At 37.1% G+C, this 16,792-nt stretch overlaps 1 protein-coding gene and 1 pseudogene across 1 annotated transcript; one reads left to right on the forward strand and one right to left on the reverse strand.

Moving 5' to 3' along the window:
- The first annotated feature begins 2,993 nt into the window (after nucleotides 1–2,993).
- On the forward strand, nucleotides 2,994–7,960 carry LOC143606090 (GDSL esterase/lipase At5g45950-like). Its single transcript, XM_077081974.1, has 5 exons — nucleotides 2,994–3,302; nucleotides 6,569–6,702; nucleotides 6,926–7,159; nucleotides 7,240–7,486; nucleotides 7,784–7,960. The coding sequence occupies exons 1-4, from the start codon at nucleotides 3,008–3,010 to the stop codon at nucleotides 7,468–7,470; spliced, it is 894 nt and encodes a 297-aa protein (XP_076938089.1). The 5' UTR covers nucleotides 2,994–3,007; the 3' UTR covers nucleotides 7,471–7,486; nucleotides 7,784–7,960.
- A 3,206-nt stretch (nucleotides 7,961–11,166) lies between these two features.
- LOC143606084 (GDSL esterase/lipase At5g45960-like) lies at nucleotides 11,167–16,020 on the reverse strand (annotated as a pseudogene).
- Nucleotides 16,021–16,792: the final 772 nt, after the last annotated feature.

A 16,792-nucleotide genomic window follows, 5' to 3' on the forward strand; every position in this document is an offset into this window, starting at 1 on the left:
TATAAAATAAAAACACTAAATATAAATCATCTTACAACTAACATATATCAAATAACTTATCAAATCAAACTCATCATGTATATCGTGACATGTTTATTTTTTAATGTAAGATATATGTAATGAAATTGTCAATGGGAAAATCGATCCAAATACTCATATGTTCGAAAGTTTTAAAATCATTGCTAAATAACTTTGCATTTAAAAATTATAAATGAATTATTTGTAACTTTTTAAGAAATATATTCAAAGAATAAAAAATAATTGTGTTTTAAAACACATAGATAAAAAGGCATATAAAAAGCACCCAAGATTCTTTTTCAAGAAAATAGATAAGAACTTAATTCCTTTAATTTGAATAGTAAAAATTACTAACTCTATACCATATAATATAATTAATTTTCAGTCTTCAATAAACAAAATACGTCATTCAAAACATCAATTGCATTAAAAAAATAAACAAATAATATTCTTCATGAAAATTATGAAAACTTGGAAAGTGTGTATCGTAAGAGAGAGAAAGAGAGTTTGCTAAGATTACATTTTTACCCGTTTAATTAAATGACAAACCTGGTTATGTGTCAATAATCTAGTGATGGATGGGGTTCTTAAGTTTTTAAAACTCAAATGTGTTCTCAATTGAAAGCAATCCATGAAACATATCTATAAATATTTTACTAATAAAATATCCTCATAGTGTGACATATTTCCCTTTGATTTCAAGCTCAAATGACAATTTTGTGTATAAAAAGTGCTACATTTTGTGGATCCTTGTTTTGCTAGTTATCATACAATCAGTGACTAGCTTGAACTAAAATCACGTCAGTTTGAAATTAACACCAATTACTTTCAATGTAATTGTTACTATAAAGAGCATTTGTTTTTTAAAAGGATTATAATAAAGAACAACATTTGAAAATCTTATTAAAGAAACAATGGAGTTGCAATACTAATGGCGGTAGCTAGAAATAAATAAATGTTCACAACAACCATATCAATGGTATAGAAAGGATTTCGTTCTGCTGTACGTATAGTATGTCATGATGACACACTGACAGTACTATTCACAGTTTAATTATTCACAATTTAGTTGGGGTTATGATATTCTCCTCAACGCTTAATCTTATATTAGACCTTTTAAAATTGTCTTTATTTTTATTCCTCAATCCTTTGGGCCTTTTAAAATTGTCTCCTCAACACTATCACATTGATTCTAAACAAGTGAACAGGTATACGGTGTTGTAGATCCAAAGTCGTCTTGAAATGTGCAATGAGCCGTGTGCAGGTTTTGTTTCAGTTTAACACACAAGTTAACCACAAGGGGTGCTCCCCAAGTACCCAAACAGGGTCGGCCCTGGGGATTTAAGTATCTCAGACGATCAAAATAAAAAGGTCCATATACACTTAATTAATTAAAGTTTACAATATTTCATTTTACTTACATAGATTATAGGGGTGTTTGGGATTCCTTATTTTACCTCTTTATAACTTATCAAGTTATCAATAAGTTACTAAGTTACAAAAGTATAATTTGTGAAATTTTTTCTCTCATAATATAAGTAATCCTAAACACCCCCTACAAATTGGCGGACAACTTGGTAATTAAGAACTCCTTGTCCCCGAATTGACATCCGACATACTTACCTTTACTAGTCTATAACACAATAGATGTGCTTGCCTTAGAACGCCTTTAGTTTATTATTTTAGGTCTTTCTACCTTTAAACTAGTCTATTCATCCGTTTGACTTAGTATTACTAGAGGTGGCAAATGGGTTGGGTTGGGTCGAACGAGTCATGGGTCAAAATGGGTTTGGGTCGAAACGGTTTTGGGTCAGAATGTGTTAGGGTCAGAATGAGTCAACTAAAAAATGATTGTTTTGGTTTGGGTCAGAATAGGTTAGGATCGGAACGAGTCAGAACGTTTTTTTTTTAACGAGCATAGTGGCGGAAACATTTTAGTATTTTTAGATTTTTTGTTTTTTATCTATATTATGAGTTATGATTTTTTTATTATTTTTTTTGAATTTTTTTCTAAGGGGTTTCCTATTAAGAACAAAAACCCTTCGAAAAAATATTAAAAAATAATAATAAAAAAATCATAACTCAAAATATAAATATAAAAAATTAAAAAAAACTAAAATGTTTCCTTTGTTGTCGTCATTCCATAAAAAAAACCGAGAAACCGAAACTGAAACCGAAACCGAAAAGTCGACGGAAATGAAACAAAAAGCCAAAACTGAACCAAATCAATCGAAATCAAAAAATCGATTAAAACGAAACTAAAAAAACTGAAACCGAACAAAAACGAAACTAAAACACAAACCCAAACGAAACAAAAAACCAAAAACGAGGCCGGAATCGACCAAAAAGAAACCAAAACCCAACCCGTCATGTGTGAAAACTTGTGTTGGCTTGAAACCTGAATCGAACCTGTTCCAATCTCAAACCCGTTTCGTGCCGAAACCCGTTCCGATCAGAAACCTGTCACATTTCCTTAGGACACTAACCCACATCGACCCATTTCTTTGAATATGGCGACCCAATTTGACCCGGAAATTACAAGTTGAAATTTCAAATGACCTATTTAGTTAAAATCTTTGACCCAAACCAACCCATTTAATTTTTAAAACAATCCCAATTGACCCATTTAAAATAGTTTGAGTCAAAATTGCCATCCCTAAGTATTACTATTCGTGCGTGCTAATAACATTCCATCGCCATTCAACAAAAAAAAAAGTTACAACCCAAAATTCATAATCCTTTTTCTTTATAAAAGAGACCATAAATTATGGTTTTTTATTGCTCTTATATATATTGTCGACCATGAGTAATTCAGCAAATGCATTTGAATGCCCTATTCCCAACAGAAACAAGGCTGATAATATACAAGAGACAAAATAGATAATAACCATCCTAACCAAACATCAATTAATAGCCTCCCCTTGAAAGCCTATATATCTTGGCAGAAGCCTTAGCCAGTTTCATCACCTAAAAGATGTCTCCATTTGGAATGAATAATAATTTTATGGGGAGTAGTCAACTAAATATGCTGGTGACCATAGTGACCGTGATGTGTATTGTAGGCACACCGGTGACTGGCATACCAATTTCTGAAATAAGACAGATTGCAGCAAGGTATAATGTAAGCGGTGTGTTCGTGTTTGGTGATTCGAGCGTTGATCCCGGGAATAACAACGGTCTTAATACCGATGACAAGAGTAACTTTCCTCCTTACGGGATCGACTTCTTCGGAGGCCACCCCACCGGGAGGTTTAGTAATGGCAGACTTGCCACTGATTTCATAGGTAATCGATCACCATACCCTTCCTTAAAAAAACACTCAACAATTTTATTATAAAATACGGTATATGTTTGTGTATGTACGTTTGAGTTACTTCGCCACGATCTTTTACACGATTCTTCTATGTCAATGTCAGTGTTTTTAATAATTGACATTTAATTGCCGACCAACTTACTAATTGATCCCATTTATATTATTAGGTGTGGATGCCTTTTCGCTTCCCAATTTAGTTTATAATGTCATGTTAGTGTCATATTATGCCACACTCCATTTCACTATTTTTCATTAATACCATGAAAATACTCACCAATTCATCACTTTCCTTATTTTTTAAATAAAATGATAATATTTATATAACAATAATTTAATATAACTAAAATTAATTTAATACAAAGCGGACGATCGAACTCGACTCGTCATCGAATGAAAAATCCATCTTAGTTGAGAGAGATTCGTAAGTTTTTGATATATAAAAAAAAAGAAGGGGTTTATTTATATTTTTAGAAAGTTATTTAATTATATTTTAAAAAATAACGTAGTTACACGAAATTAAAAAGAAAAAATAATTTTTCCTTTTTGGCGTGTGGTCAAATGCTCTACACTTTTAGCGGTGTATATAGAATAAAAAACTATTTTTTCTTACTCCAAATCTCAGCGGCATTTTTTACGGTAAATTTAGTTCCAAAATTTCACCGCTGGCAGTGTCAAATTGAGTGGGGCGGTCAATACAACCTGTCACATCAACATTTCCTTCAGCATAATGGCTTCCATAACCTAAGGCTGAGGGGTGTGGGGGGCTCCAACGGGGGCGCAAGTGAGGGCTCCGACCAATAATATTGTGACGTGTGACAGAGAGAGAAACTGGATAAGATGGGTGTTGGAGCCCCCGCTGGAGCCCCTGGCCCTGGTGTGGAGGGGCGCGAGCAAGGGCTCCAGCGGATTTTTTTTTATTATTTTTTTATAAATATATTCAAAAAATGTATTATTAAAAAAAACTCATAAATTATTAAAAAAAACACACATTAAAAAAAACATTAATATCTAAAAATAAAATAAAAATTAAAGTACTAAAAAAACATTATTCTTATTCTTCGGCTTGGTCTTCTTCGATCAACCTCTTTCGGATACGTTCCTTTTGCTTTTCCATCAGCATTTGATCGACCGGATTTAGGTTACTGAAGTCTCTTGTAAGGAAGTCCAAATCTCTCATTCGACTTTTTTCCTTTTTGTCATTAGAGACCACCTCCATGGTTTTGTTGAATTTATTGAGGGATTCAACAAGATCGACGATGTTTACGGCTCTCCCCTCAGCCGGTTTTTTCCCCTTGGCGTCCCGTCCCAATGGCCGCCTCCTCGGCGGTGAAGACGTTTCCTCCCCCGCAATGTTTAGGTCGAATCCAACGCGGCAATCCGACGCGGCAGAAGTGCTATACGCTCCAGACGAACTAGTTTTAGTCCGTTTCGGCCCTACTTCCGCATCATGGTCGGGCGCCACCAGCTCAACCCACTTGGCACACCTTTTCAACCTCTCCCACAACTTTACATCGTCCCACGTCTTCACCGTCCCATACCTCCGCAGACACTCCTGCTTCCACTCTTCGACAGTGAAATTGTAAACCGCCAAATCATCACTGCCACTTGGTCTCATACGACCGGCGTTCCTGTTGAAAAGATTAGTAAACAAGCCGACAAATTTTCTGATTTCGGACCACCGACCCGAAATCATATCGGCGTTCCGCTCTGTACTCCCAACGAGCGAATAGAACGTCTCCCTAACCTTTGTCCAAAAGACCTTGCTCTTTTGGTAGTCGGCTGCAAAATGCATAAATAAATTTGTAAGTCATTTAACTTTTTTATTTAACTTTTTTATTAAAAATCATTTTTAAAAACGTTAAAACAATTACCGCAACGCCGATCCTCAGAAATGACTATCCAAGCCCGACACAGGGCTTCCTTCTCATCCGATGACCACGGAGTGGTTTTACGTTTCGTCCTCGGAGTCGAAGCAGAACCCGACCCGTCCGTTGCAACATGTTTTTTCCGGTGGACGCGTCTTCTTTGTCCCGCAGCTTCACCGTGTGATTCTTGTGTCTCCGGAACAACAAAGTTAGGAGACGGTTGTATGTTGGATGGTTGAAAGCCGGATGTTTCTTGCGACCCCCGTAAAAAACATCGATTGGTCTGGTGACGACCATAAATCGTCGTAACTATAACCAGAATCTAGGTTCGGGTACCAATTTCCAGCCATGTTTTTAAAAAAAGGTTTGGAAGATGGGTTGATTTTGGGTTTTTTTTGTAGTTGTGGTAATGGTTTTATATGATTTTGGGTGTGGTATGTGATTTTGGGTGTGGTAATTGGTATAGGTTTATATATAGGAAAAACTGATTTTATGTTAATAAAAATATCCAAGCCCAACGGCTCATTTATCCTCCCAACGGCTCTTTCACGCTTTCCCACGTCCCTTTACGCCTCAGCCTTCCCGCGACCTGCCTTGCGCCCGCCTTGGTTCCCGTGCTCGCGCCCCTCTCGCGCCTCGGTGGTGTGGTGCTCGCGCCTGGGGGCGCGAGCGGAGGGGCTCTCGCGCCCCCGCTGAAGCCCCACACCCCTCAGCCTAACAATACAACCTGCCAATACAAATGATAATTTTGATATTTCCGATACTGTTATTGTTGTTGTTATTATTAATATTAATATTAATATTATTATTATTAAATTTTTTGCGATGGTTTTTCTTCAAAAAATTACACCATTGTTTGATGAAAAAATGGCTCGATGTCATCTAATTAAATTCTCTGTCAAATTCGTGAGCCTTTTAAATTTAATATGATATTTAAACTTAAGATATATGAAAAAAAACGCTATAGCCAACTATAAATAAACTTTTACAATTGATACAGAATTGAATGCTGTATATTAAAAGTTAATAATAGATGTGTTAAAATAGAGCATTTGATATATCAAAGGGCATTTGGCAAGCTCAAATGATTTTGGCTATAGCTTTATGTCAAAAACTAAAAAAAACATGATAAAAGTGCAAATAATTAAGTTAATGTTTAAATTCAAGACAAGATAATGTGTGTAATGAAATGAATGAAAAAACCCAAAACATGTTATTAATAGGTATGTAATTTGAAGGTATAGTCAGGGATTTAGTAAACATAAGTAGCCTAAAAATAAACCCTGCAAATAACTCCTTGAATCTGTAGTGTATGAAGCAATTGCATATATACATATATTACCCTAAGTCCTAACCTTTTTTTGTTGAACAGCTGAGGCATTGGGTTATACGAAAGCAATTCGGCCATTTCTGGAACCAGGATCAACAATGCCTTTCGCTCTTTCTCATGGTGTTAGTTTCGCATCTAGTGGTTCCGGCTATGATAACCTCACTGCTCAAATTTCGGTACGCCTTAACTCCAGTAGTTATAATACAAAGGAAATTATTTAAGCCACCCATATCATTGTACCACTTATTGACTCACAATGACCGTCTCAAACGTTTTAGCCTTTTATGTGCGATTTATTAATCCTTTTAAAACACAGTAATCAAATCATCACTCGCTGTGTTTACACCCCTATGATGATTGAAAAAGATATAACATGATGTTTCTTTTATTGACGTGAAGAATGTGTTGACGTTGTCACATCAACTGAAGTATTTTGCGCATTACAAACGGAACCTTAGCTTGAAGATAGGAGCAAAAAGGACCGCTAGATTAATCCAGAATGCCGTGTTCGTTTTGAGCATGGGCACAAATGATTTTCTCCAAAATTATTACGTAGAACCCACACGTAGCGCCCAATACACCGTGGATCAATATGGAGATTACTTGATCTCTCTCTTTCTTGGTTATGTCAAGGTTCTTTCTTATTCACTTAATTTGAATAATCACACATTTATATAATTACTTGTACTGATTTATTGATTTGTTTTGTGTAGAAAATGCATTCTCTAGGAGCAAGAAGATTGGTAGTTGTTGGGATGGTTCCATTTGGATGCATGCCTTTGGTCAGAACATTGAAGGGTGTAACCGAATGTGACAGCCATTACAACAATGTGGCTCTTTCATTCAATATTAAGATAAAAAAGGCACTGGTTAAACTCAAAAGATCTCTAGGGATGAAGACCGTGTATGCTGACGCTTATGATCTCATTCAAGACGCGATTTAAAACCCTCAAAAATACGGTCAGTGGTTTATTTTACCATATCTATACTATATTATAATATATTTGCTAGAGGATTGTTAAAAAATTTTGGATTTTAAGATTTTTATAAATTTGATACATATGGTAAAACTCTTGATGTGTTCACTTTAAATAATAAAAACCTTTTCAAACGTACATTTGTCTTTTTTAACAACTAATTGTTAATATACATTTATTAATACATATTTAATTTACTATATTAAGTACATATAAGAATGCCTAAATATAATCTGGGTTTAATACAAGTCGGTCTATTATATCGATCATGTGTGTATAGGGTTTGTGGAGACATCAAAGGGGTGCTGTGGAACAGGGACGTATGAATATGGTATTTCATGTAAAGGATTGGATGCTTGTGGTGAGCGAGATAAATATTTGTTTTGGGATGCAGTCCATCCTACAGCCAAAATGTATAAGATTGTTGCAGATGGGGCCTTAAGCTCTATTATCACCAACATTTTTCAATGATATTTGAAGAGGTATGCACCCGCCTTAACATCGAGCGGGGCGGGTCAACCCACAAGATATAGACAAGAGGCTTGAAATCAGGATGTCATGAAGACACAAAGCCAAAACCTATGCGCGTGGCGCATATCATATATGCTCACGCGTATCACATATGCTCACGCGTATCACATATGCTCACGCGTATCACATATGCTCACGCATCATATATGCTCACGCATATCACATCTGCGCGTGGCGCATCTGCGCGTGGCGCATATCACATATGCTCACGCATATTACATATGCTTGCGCATATCACATCTGCGCATGAAACATCTGCGCGTGAGAATAAAGAGAAGATCTCGCGCATCCCCAGGATAGGCGCATATCACACATGCACATAATCAGCCACGTCCTTATCCAAATCAGGATAAGAACAACCATGATTGTGCTCATCAGACAACCTTCCAGAAGGTATCCTTTAAGGAATAAAGAATATGCTGATGTTGACAGCTGCCAATGAAGGGTGGACAACTCAGCAAAACCCATGTGCTACCACGTGATTGCACATGGGTCGGGTGAAATACCTTGGTCAGAGAATAATCAATGAAAAAGCACCAGGTGTCCTAAGGACACGTGGCGCGAAGCAATAGGAGGAGGCCAAAAAGGCCCTAATTGGGTCTGAGCCCAATCATTGGAAACCCTAATACTATAAATACCACACCACCTCCACAAGGGGAGGTAAGCAAGAAAATACATTCTAAGTCCTTACTCACTTTCAGATTATTATTATCTTCTCCTACAATATCTTATTCTCACACCGGAGGGTTACCCCAAAGAGGACCCCTCTGTCCCTTTCTGAGGGTTAAGTTCACGGTGCTGCTCGTTTTGTAGGTGGAAGAATTCATATTCCGGAAAACCATCGGTGATATAGCACACTCATACCCGAGGAAAGTTGATCGTATACTAGTAAGTCGATTCACGTTTCTTCAATATTAAAGTTGAAGTGTAACTTATTATATTATTTGGAACTTCATTGCTATTCTTTAGGGAATATTGAAATGTACGTACCATGAATGATATAAAAAACTAAGATTTAAAATATAAGAAAAAGAAATGATAAGATTGGATAAGGGAAGAAAGGAAAAGAAATTATACACTTAAAAAGACATTCTCGAGTTCAAATAAAAGAAAAGAAAAGAAAGTGTTAATTATATTCTTGGGTTAGATAGGAAGGAAAAGATAGGAAAAAAAAATTATAACTTTATATACCCTCATTCTTGAATTAGATAGGAAGGAAAAGATAGGTAAATTAGTAATATATAAACTTTTCCTTCACAATCCGGTTATATTTGGTAGGAAAGCTTTGAAGGAAAAAAAGCCTAACTTTTCTTTTCATTCTCTTTTAATAAAAAAACTCAAGAATTAAACAAGAAAAATTTTCTTATCTTTTCTTTTCCTAACCTTTAAATAAAAAACTTAAGAATACAATGTAAGTATTATATTTGTTACTAGAACGTGTACTCTTACTTTGGAGTTCGTTTGTCTATTGGTAAATATTTCAAATACATAATAAATATATATTAGTTATCATTAGTTTTTTTTAAAATCTAGCTATTATATCATAATAGAAACAAATATAAGCAACTGTTTATCAATACAACTACAAATACAAATATCACTACATTCTTTGAATTCTTACTAAATTTATAAGGGAATTTTCAAATTATGTTAGTTTATAATAGGCTTATGATTGATTTTAAAATGGTGTGAGGCACTTTAAAGCATTCATGTCTTGAAAGCTAACCATGAGCTGTGAAACAAGAGCTTCATGTATATGAGGTGCGAGGTATTCACATAATATTTATAAATAAGTTCTACATAATAATTACTTCGTTTCTGGTTCTTCGACCCAAAACTCTTATAACATAAATGGCTGCATTAGAACTTCTATGTACAAGTTAAGAAGCGAAAATCTACAAAAATTTTAAAAAACAAAAACAAAAAACTGAAGAAAAAATCAAAGTTACATAAACGAAAAAGAAAAATAACTTAACAGGCCATCTCAATACAATTAAAAATAATGGTACAAAATCAATGATACTAGGTTACAGGAGATGGTGCCCCCCCCCCCCCCCCCCCTTCTCTTGTGGCTCTCCCGAAACTGGCCTTGGCGTTAAAGAGATTGGTTGAGCCAGAGGATGGATAGCAAACCCCCACCCCACCACACCACCACCACCAATTTCATCCACAAAAACTAGTCTCAAAGTTTTCAATCAATATAACCAGGACTAACTATTTTCTTAAGACTATTTATTCTTTCTCTTTCATCTTAGCTATAGAGTATTTACAACAGTAGGGTATTCATGGTGCCATTCAAGGATATCCTTTGGGCTTGCTTTGGTTAAGTCATCCAATGCACCCCTAATACCTCGTGTACTTATGTGGGTTAAGAATGTCACACCTATTAAAAAAAGATTAAATAATAGTTGTGTTATTAGTCAAATCATTACACATTTTTTTTATAAAAAAGTTAGTAAGCGCCCTCATGTCTACCTAGCAGTGACATTTTCATTTTTTAGTTAAGCCGCTATATGTCATACTTGTATTATTAGTGGTGTGCACATTTCGGTTTGGTTCGGTTATTAGTCTCAACCAAATTAACTAATCCATTTTCGGTTAATCGGTTCGGTTTATTAGGTTAGTTTTTGGGGTTTCTGTTCGGTTCGCTTCTATAAATTTTGGTTAATAACCAAAACCAATTTGGGCTAAAAGTTTTACTTAGAAGTGCATGAAATTAATGCATAAATACATGAATTAAGGCATAAATACATGAAATAGAGGTATAATTTCAAGAAATGATATGTGGTATAAATTGAAATACCTGAATTGAATGTATAAAAGCTAGAAATATATGAAAATATCACTGATTCGGTTTGGTTTGGTTGATTTCGGTTAACCGAGTGTAAAAAAAGTAACTAACAATTGATTTCCAGTTAAGTTGATTATCGGTTAATGTGGTTTCGGTTTGGTCATTGCTCACCCAATATAATAGTCTATTTACCGGGTCATATGGTTTCTACAAGTCACATTGAAGTTTTCATGATGTCACAATTCTTGGTGTGTATATTACTATTTATTCAGTTCATTTGTATCGTGAACTTACGGTTACAGAAATCACTAAGTATATGTATGTCCTTATCGACATAAAATTCACTGCATGTTATATCTGATAAGGGATTCGAATGACTTGAAGATAATATAATAAGCCTTTTCAGTTGGATGAAATGAATCCCAAAAAACGTATTATGAGGCATCAGAACACAACACAGATTTTTTATTGCATAGGAAGTCAGCTTCAAGTAGTCCACTGCCACAACAACCCCTATGAACCTCTTCAAAGCCTGGTGGAGATTGATAAAGATTGTGTTAAAAATTTGATTGCATATAGTATTGTTAAATAACAATAAATAAATAAATAAATAATTACCTGTTTGAAGATTTCCTTGTACCATGTTAATAATTGGGCTGTATATATCAGCATACACAATGCGACTGTCTATTGTTTGAAGGGACGTTAGATTATTTTCCAACAGTTTATTGTAATCTCTTGAAACGGAATTAAATCGTTGAATACATTGACGGCTAGAAATTGGGTCCTTTGAGTTGATAGTAATGATAGCAGGCAAGCATCCAATTGGTGGTGCACCCACAACCCCTATTCTCCTTGCACCCTCATCCAACAAATCCTGTGTAAACAATAAAATATTATTATGATATTAAAAAAGCAGTTTAAAAGGCATGAATGAGTTTTAATAAAAAAATCTTCAAAACAGATAAAAAGGTGAAAGGATAGTTGAAGAGGTAGGTCCCAGCAGAACCCAGTTGGACCCGCAAGACTCACCTTAAACAGGGACGTCTGCGCAGAGACCAACTGGATCCGCAGGACCAACCATGCTCAGAGAAGTGACGTCCTTACGCGCAGTATGCAAGCTGGTCCCGCAGGAAATGCCTCCCATGGTGAAGGACTCCGCCTGTTCCCGCAGCCTCGGATACAAGCCATGAGTGAAGGCCACCCGCGCAGCATGGCTACACGCACTAGGCACTTAACTCTCCCCAGTGTCACCTGAAGGAATGAGCAAAGGCGGGAGGGGGAAAACTCCCGCCTAAATGAGCCAGTCCGTATGATGGAGGATCTTTTGTGTGATACCTGACGAGGTACAGACAAAAGATCTGACCAAGAATGCGACAGCTCACTGACAGCAGCATGGCAGACAGCACGCCACAGCACTGTGACCAATAGCCGCCGCCTACCCACCAACTCCTGCCATACCACGTGCCTAGCCTGTTGTTGGCAGAAGAGGAAGAGTGCACGACACGCCTGCTCTGTGTCAGCCGCTACCTATCCACCACTCACAGGCAGGGCACGTGCATAGGTTAAGACGGATGCGGGTACAGTGTAAAGGCAAAACCCTTCACATACCTAGCACCCGCAGGGAATTGAAGCCAAGAAAACCTTGGCGAACAAGTAACCATAAGACGGATGAGGGTACAGTGTAAAGGCAAAACCCTTCACATACCTAGCACCCGCAGGGAATTGAAGCCAAGAAAACCTTGGCGAACAAGTAACCATAAGACGGATGCGGGTACAGTGTTAAGGCAAAACCCTTCACATACCTAGCACCCGCAGGGAATTGAAGCCAAGTACCTCGGCAACCAAGTAACTATAAGACAGGTGCGGGTACAGTGTAAAGGCAAAACCCTTCACATACCTAGCACCCGCAGGGAATTGACGCCAGGAATACCTTGGAAGTAAAGTAACCGTAAGACGAGCGCAGGTACAGTGTTAAGGCAAAACCCTTCACATACCTAGCGCTCCGCTGGGAATTGAAACCAAGAAGGATCTTCTGGGCAATGCTTGCGGAAAAGGAAATAACATCCCCGCATAGCGGAAACGTCGAGAACTACGTTGTTTAAAGCTCCAGGATGGAATTGGTGGTTTTAACATAATTGATCACTATGTTCAAAACTACCAAAACCTCATGGAGAATCCACACAACTGGGACTCAATGCTCCTGACTTGCGAGGAGGTTACAGACCTACCCGCATCATACCCAAAGACCAAGCAGGAAACTCGGGCATTTCTGCAAGTGACAAGGACTTCCCATGGAAAACCTTACAAAACCCTTTTCAAAACCCCTTTTAAGTCCAAAAGTTCACCTCACTTTATTAAACACGCATGAGAAGAACATTGGACTGGGGGGACTTGAAGAGGTAGGTCCCAGCAGAGCCCAGTTGGACCCGCAAGACTCACCTTAAACAGGGACGTCTGCGCAGAGACCAACTGGATCCGCAGGACCAACCATGCTCAGAGAAGTGACGTCCTTACGCGCAGTATGCAAGCTGGTCCCGCAGGAAATGCCTCCCATGGTGAAGGACTCCGCCTGTTCCCGCAGCCTCGGATACAAGCCATGAGTGAAGGCCACCCGCGCAGCATGGCTACACGCACTAGGCACTTAACTCTCCCCAGTGTCACCTGAAGGAATGAGCAAAGGCGGGAGGGGGAAAACTCCCGCCTAAATGAGCCAGTCCGTATGATGGAGGATCTTTTGTGTGATACCTGACGAGGTACAGACAAAAGATCTGACCAAGAATGCGACAGCTCACTGACAGCAGCATGGCAGACAGCACGCCACAGCACTGTGACCAATAGCCGCCGCCTACCCACCAACTCCTGCCATACCACGTGCCTAGCCTGTTGTTGGCAGAAGAGGAAGAGTGCACGACACGCCTGCTCTGTGTCAGCCGCTACCTATCCACCACTCACAGGCAGGGCACGTGCATAGGTTACAGTTGGTAGCGTGTTGGGCCGGCTAAACCCCTTGGAAACCTACCTTCGGCTATAAATACCCCAAATGGTATGACCATCTCATCTTATCATATTATCATCATATATACCTGATATCTGCTCTAGCAATCTCTTAATATACTTTTATATTTAAAGAGCAATCTAGTCTGATTCTCACGCCGGAGGGTGGTCACAAGGAGGAACCCCCCCCTTCTCAGTGACGAGCTCACGGTGTCTGTTTTGCAGGTTATCAGAAGAACCATCTTCCAAGGGTCTAACCCCTCGTGGGAAACAGCTCTCCAACCCCTAGGTTACCAGTAATCGGTCGGGGTTCGACTGGTGTTTCTTCAATAGTTATGAATGAGTTGGTTGTGTACGTAAGTTCTTTAATACCATCAAAGCACATAAATACTTTGTTCAATTCAGTCTGTACAAAATTGAAAATCATTTTAAACTATGAGACACATTTTCAACAATCTAATTTGCTTGATGTATTTTTTATTTTTTGAAAATTGTAAATAGGCATGTTAAACTAGAAAATTTTAAAATAGGCATTAAAAATCCACTTTTTCAAGAACACATAAGCTAGTTAGGCGTCTCTAGGCACCATTTGAGCTGACACTAAAATTCTTGCAAAACACTTGTGGTGAATCGTCTATAGAGGAGCCTCAAAAGGGATTATTAGGCTAGGATGGTGCGAAGGATCCTAAACATTATAGGAACAACTTCACTCTGGCCTAACCGCAGTCAGCTAAGCGGAAACGAACAAAATAAAGTAAACACGAGTGAATATATACTACATACATAGCATATATATAGTATGCGTCAATTGGAAACAAATAAAAAAAAAGTGTAGCAAATTTTCCGTGTTATAAGTAGACCCTTCCATGAACTTTTGAGATAATAATAGATGTTATTATAGCTTAAAGTGTAACAAGATACAGATATGTTAAGTTGAAAATATATATAATGATGAAATTAAAGAGGAGGCCAACCTGTAAGAATTTTTGTATATTCTGCCACAAGAAACTCTGATAACTATGGAGGGTTGGATAGAGTGTTCGTTGTATGAGTACAGGTCCATAGTAGTTAAAGGCGAAATCGTTTGTTCCTAAGCTAACAACGTATTCACCCCTCTTAACTAGATCATCAGTTCTTTCCTTGCCAATTGTCAATTCCATTTTTCTTTTATATTCTCTAAATAAATCCAGTTGCTGTGATGCTGTGAGTGCACCCTGAATATACGTATAACAACAACGTTACGAATAATTATTATATATGGAGAGAGAGAGAGAGTTACGTACGCTTAGTTTGGACGTGAATGGATCGTAACCAGAACCAGCAGAAGCAAAGCTAACGCCCGTCATGAGATCCTCAGTTGTTAAACTTGGGTCTAGGTATGGTGGCAAATTTTCCTTAACGCCCACAAATGAAGCTGAGATTCCAGTGATTAATAAAACCAATAACATAACATTAGTTTACACTAAAGATAACATAATATAATACAAATAAAATAAATGTACAAGTTTTGGAGGAATAATGTAGAATTTCCTTCTAGTAGCTGTTTTGTAAAAAACCAAGATGTTTCTAGTTGTGCATGTATGAAGATTGATTGATTAATCTAGGTAGTTCGATATCTTAACTAGCAGACTTCAACTAATTTTTGGTGAGGACTAGGCAAGTTCGCTTGTGCAGTAGCAGACTTGAATGAAAGTGAAAAAATAAAAATAAAAACAAGATTGGAACCTAAGATGGAAGTACAGGATGAGAAGCCAAGGTGCCCACCTCTATGTTGGTTAGTTGAAGTCCGCTATTTGAGTTATATAGCAGACAACCTAGATTTGATTAGTTTTCAAATGGCTAGCTAACTTGTTTTTCTACAAACCACACGCGTCTAAAAAAATCGAATATTATACGTCACTTATATTTGAGGCCATATGTGATATGCATTTTTATTTACATGCGTGTTTACCTATGAAATCCGTAACTAGACGGCCATTGGAAAACCTTCCGGTAGGTGTATGATTCAAGAAATCCTTTCAATAAGGTGGGAAGTTCCCTCTTGCAACAGTGGGAAGGTAGTTGTTATTTCCAGGGTCAACACTTGAGTCACCAAAAACAAATACAGCAGAGACTACATTGCTCTGAGCAATACCAATGGGCAGTTGTTGAGATAGAACAATGATCAACAAAAGTAGCAATGCTAATGTAGAACTCATCGTATTCGTTATATATATATATAATATGATGAATATAATGGGCAAAGGGTATTAGATTGTTGAAGGGATGGATGGTTATATATATAGTGCATGGAGCATAGACCTACTACCTTACATTTCATTCATGACTGTTACCAGCTAACTTGTATGTTTCAGACATGGAGGTTGATGGTTGAGCATATTTATTGAACCCCATATTGCTCTTGTGATTGAGTGCTAGAAAGGTTTCAGTTGAATTATATCTAAGATATTTATTTCACATGGCACTTATATCTAGAGGCATTTCACTATTTTTGTTAGGGTCTACAAAAATAGGAAGACATGCATGCACCAACATATTTATATCTTGCAGCATATGATGCGACTTTAGTTAACATATATTTTGTTTTATTTTATAAATTTGAATATATAATATTTATAAAAAAAAAACGAATACGGTTTTGTGATTTGTTTAATCAACTCGTATGCATATTTTGGTATGAACTTTAAAAAATACAAAGTCATATCAAATATAAAGTAAATTTTATTCATTGCTAGATACAACTCAGTTTTTATTAAACTTAGGTACTGTTTGGTAGTCTCTTAACAAGAGTCTACTTTTAAATCGGTTAGAGCAAGGGTATATTTGGTTCACTTAAAAGAGGCATTTTAAAGTTTATGAAGCATCTTAATGTGTACGTTTAGAAAGCATCCTAACTGGTTCAAAGGCTAGCCTCTTGGCCAATACATTTAAAGTTTATTTGGACATAATATATAATTTGAAACAAATTTA

The sequence above is a fragment of the Bidens hawaiensis genome, unplaced genomic scaffold (assembly GCF_021521415.1).
Source record: "Bidens hawaiensis isolate Kalapana, Puna unplaced genomic scaffold, B.hawaiensis_p1.1 tig00072955_1, whole genome shotgun sequence".
Taxonomy (NCBI): Eukaryota; Viridiplantae; Streptophyta; class Magnoliopsida; order Asterales; family Asteraceae; genus Bidens; species Bidens hawaiensis.

Bases quoted from the DNA above. Each gene is read 5' to 3' on its own strand.
- LOC143606090 (XM_077081974.1), top strand. From the start codon at position 3,008: ATGAATAATAATTTTATGGGGAGTAGTCAACTAAATATGCTGGTGACC. The intron at 3,303-6,568 runs GTAATCGATCAC...TTTGTTGAACAG, and splicing joins ACTTGCCACTGATTTCATAG to CTGAGGCATTGGGTTATACG. The intron at 6,703-6,925 runs GTACGCCTTAAC...ATTGACGTGAAG, and splicing joins ACCTCACTGCTCAAATTTCG to AATGTGTTGACGTTGTCACA.